Source organism: Micropterus dolomieu, linkage group LG21 (genome assembly GCF_021292245.1).
Source record: "Micropterus dolomieu isolate WLL.071019.BEF.003 ecotype Adirondacks linkage group LG21, ASM2129224v1, whole genome shotgun sequence".
Taxonomy (NCBI): Eukaryota; Metazoa; Chordata; class Actinopteri; order Centrarchiformes; family Centrarchidae; genus Micropterus; species Micropterus dolomieu.
Genome location: NC_060170.1, coordinates 20,973,060 through 20,976,396, shown reverse-complemented (window position 1 = coordinate 20,976,396; position 3,337 = coordinate 20,973,060). Strand labels below are relative to the sequence as shown.

Below are 3,337 nucleotides of genomic sequence, written 5' to 3'. Positions count from 1 at the left end.
GACATGGTTTCATGAGTGATTTATTGTTTGGTGTAACCAATAAAACGGGCTAATTACATGCATGGTCATACCAGTGGTACCCTCCATAAAACTTTAAGTAATACTTACGTAAAAAATATCCTCAAGCACACACATTCAGTGTTCATGAGAGAAAACATGTTTTACAGTTATTAGGCTACAATTTCACTATTCAGTTAGAAGATGATCCATATTTCAACAGATAAGCAAATAAACAGTCAAATGAGAATAGATAGCTGAGCATTTGTATAGATATATAAGAGTATCAGAACAAAGACGTGGCAATTAAAATAGAATGGTTATGGGTTTATAATTCACAATTTACCTTTTTACTACAGAACATTACACAGTTTCAGAGTCTAGCATCAAAAAGTTAAAATACAAAATAATAAAACAGCAACAGGAGGGTAAAGTTAGCATGAGGACTTAAAGGGCATGTGTTACAGCCTTTATTTACAGTATTACAAGACTTTGGGAGGCGAAAGATGCTGCGCAAAGCAGTATTTGTGTAAATAAATAAAAGATAGAAAAGGACAGAAAAAAATAAATCAAATGTAGTGATAGAAATGTAGAAGAGTTTGAAAAGAAAAGGAACACAAAAACAAGCGTTACCGTTATTAACAACACCAACGCCCCAATTGATACTCAGAAATATAGACCTACTCAAACTTCATTCATTCATATTTCATGCAAGACCTTTAAGTACTTGCTATATATAAATGAGAAATACTAAATTAATATTAAATTTCAACTCTGTCATTGGTGACCTAAAGTGTTAAACAATTTCATTTAACACATACTGTACTGTACGATCAGCCGTAAAATTATGACCACTGACAGGTGAGGTGGGATATGTTAGGCAGCAGGTGAACATTGTTTCTTCATAGTTGATGTGATGTGGTCAGTTTTGGTGTGATCTCCAAAACTGTCTGCAGTGGTCAGTGCCTATCGAAAGTGGTCCAAGGACGTAAAAGCGGTGAACCAGGCTAAGAAGCAGGATTGAGCAAAATTTGAAATAAATCTAATTTTGACACACAAATAGAAGTTATCATTACAACAAAGGTGCTCTGATCTGGTCTTGCAGTTCATAAGTGGTGTTTGTATTCAAAATGCTGCACAGTTCTATAATAAAATCTACGATTACTGTCCCGGTCTTCTACTTATCCAACCCTCTCACTTATTCAACTGCCATATATGGAACTGCACATAATGAAAGGGAGGGGACTGGGAGGCCGACAGCCTCTTATAGCTTTGTAACGCTCACTATAAAAAGATGAAGCATCAGACAGCAACCACCTGAAGTGATCTAGATCAGAGGGACAATGATGAATCCCTGCTTTGTTCTTGTTTTGGCGCTCGCTGGTGAGTTTTTCCCCCTCCCACTATAATACAGTCAAATCTTTATCTGGAAGACATTATTTCCTCCTGCATGCAACTGCCTGTTAGATGCACCGGATTACTCAACAAGCAAAAGTAAACTGCAGCTCCTTCTTTATGATTTGAACCCATTTATCAGCCTGAAGTTGACGAACCGCCTGCTCATCTTCCATTTGTCAGGTGCTGCATCAGGGGCCATTGAGAAGAGGATCCTCGGGGGTAGGAGCTGTGACAAGGACAGGCAGTATCATGTCCAGATAGAGTCTGTCCAGCCGGGCAAGACATGTGGAGGCTCTCTGCTCAACACCCGCTGGGTCATCACTGCTTCTCACTGTGCAGAACAGTAAGGAACATTCAGCACCCCACATAATGCATAATGTATTCTCAACTGAGTGTTACAAATTGATTTTAATAATAAAACATATGCAGTTGCTGTATAACAATTATCTTGTTAGATCTGCATTATAAACTAAATAAAGTTGCCAATAAATTTAATGTGAAATAACAACTTTGTGTCAGGACCATTACAAAGCTTGCATCAGAAAATTAAATCAGCCAAATAATAAAAGTGGAAGCGAATTACTGCATTTTTAATTATTTTGCATTAATGTTTGATTTACGTCAATCTCATGACAAGTTTTCCTCTCTTTTTTTTTTTTTTTTGCAGGATTGTGAAAGTGACCCTTGGCAAAAACAATGACGTGTCAATTTTCACAAAAGCAGTGTCTTTCTTTAAAGGATCGTCCAAAAAATATGAGCAACAGATTAAAACTGAACAACAGTTTACCTTCAAAGGAGAGGACGGGCGTCCCCATGACATCATGCTCATAAAGCTGAATGAGGATATGTCTGGTAGCCTTCCTACCATCAAGCTTCCTCCTGTTGGGTGTACCAAACCAGAGAAGGGTCAGCAGGTTGAGGTCGGAGGCTGGGGAGCCAAGAAAGCACATGTGACAGGTGAGCAACATGGAGACACTAGATTCAGTTTTTGAAAATAGAAGTCTCTCATCTGATGCGTTGTTTTAAATTCTCAGCCGAACCATCCAGCAGTTTGAGGTGTGCCAGCACAGAGATCAAAGACTGTGGTGAGAATGATAAACCTGGTACTCAATACTTCAGCGATGAAACCACCACCATGTGTGCTCATAAACCTGGTGTGGAGGCCTGCTATGTAAGCAAACCATTTTATATTTTTTAATTATCTAACTTATTTTCATATGTGAAATGATCACACCTCTGATTTCTCTCTTCCAGGGTGACTCGGGTTCAGCTGTGGAGTATAACAAACTCTTGCATGGAATTATTGTCAGCAAACCCACTGATAAGTGTGCAAACCCGATTGTAATGCTGGATATCTGTCACTACAGGGAGTGGATTGAAAAAACCATGCAGGAACATTGAGTAAACCTCACAGTTTAATACAGAAATCACATGTGTACTTTATACATCTCATCATCTCATTTTAATTTATAATCATAATCACCTGCCTTATTAACTTAACTTCATGTTAGAGTAGTTTACATTAGAATAAAACTGAAAAGATTCAGGGGGCGTCAATAACAAGTATGGTTACATTGGTTAGGTGAAAGAAATGAAGCAAACAAATGATATAAGTGCATTAAGGACACTGTGTTATCTAGATGTCTCCGAGTTCCTTCTGTAAAATCAAAATTTTCCCATGAATAAAAAGATGTGATCTTGCAACTGACTGACTACTCTCAAATTCTGTTCGTATTTTCACTTTACATGGGACGCGCGTACAGCCATGGAGTATATACAGAACATAGCAACGTTTTACTTGTACTCTACAACTGCTGTTTACTACTTAAGGTCATTAATTTGTTCAAGTACCCCCAAATCACTGTTGATTTAGACCTATACTATAGCCCAATAATGGTGTGTATCTCCATAAGTCTGTATTATATTCACTTGTAATTGTTCA

General features: G+C 37.7%; 1 protein-coding gene across 1 annotated transcript; it reads left to right on the top strand.

Moving 5' to 3' along the window:
* The first annotated feature begins 1,291 nt into the window (after positions 1-1,291).
* On the top strand, positions 1,292-3,027 carry LOC123960829 (kallikrein-14-like). The gene is made up of 5 exons (XM_046035799.1): positions 1,292-1,380; positions 1,576-1,738; positions 2,063-2,352; positions 2,430-2,566; positions 2,650-3,027. The coding sequence occupies exons 1-5, from the start codon at positions 1,341-1,343 to the stop codon at positions 2,794-2,796; spliced, it is 777 nt and encodes a 258-aa protein (XP_045891755.1). The 5' UTR covers positions 1,292-1,340; the 3' UTR covers positions 2,797-3,027.
* Positions 3,028-3,337: the final 310 nt, after the last annotated feature.

Excerpts from the sequence above, each read along its gene's own strand:
- LOC123960829 (XM_046035799.1), top strand. The coding sequence starts at position 1,341 with ATGATGAATCCCTGCTTTGTTCTTGTTTTGGCGCTCGCTG. Across the intron at positions 1,739-2,062 it reads GCTTCTCACTGTGCAGAACA|GATTGTGAAAGTGACCCTTG; the intron begins GTAAGGAACATT and ends TTTTTTTTGCAG. Across the intron at positions 2,567-2,649 it reads CTGGTGTGGAGGCCTGCTAT|GGTGACTCGGGTTCAGCTGT; the intron begins GTAAGCAAACCA and ends TCTCTCTTCCAG.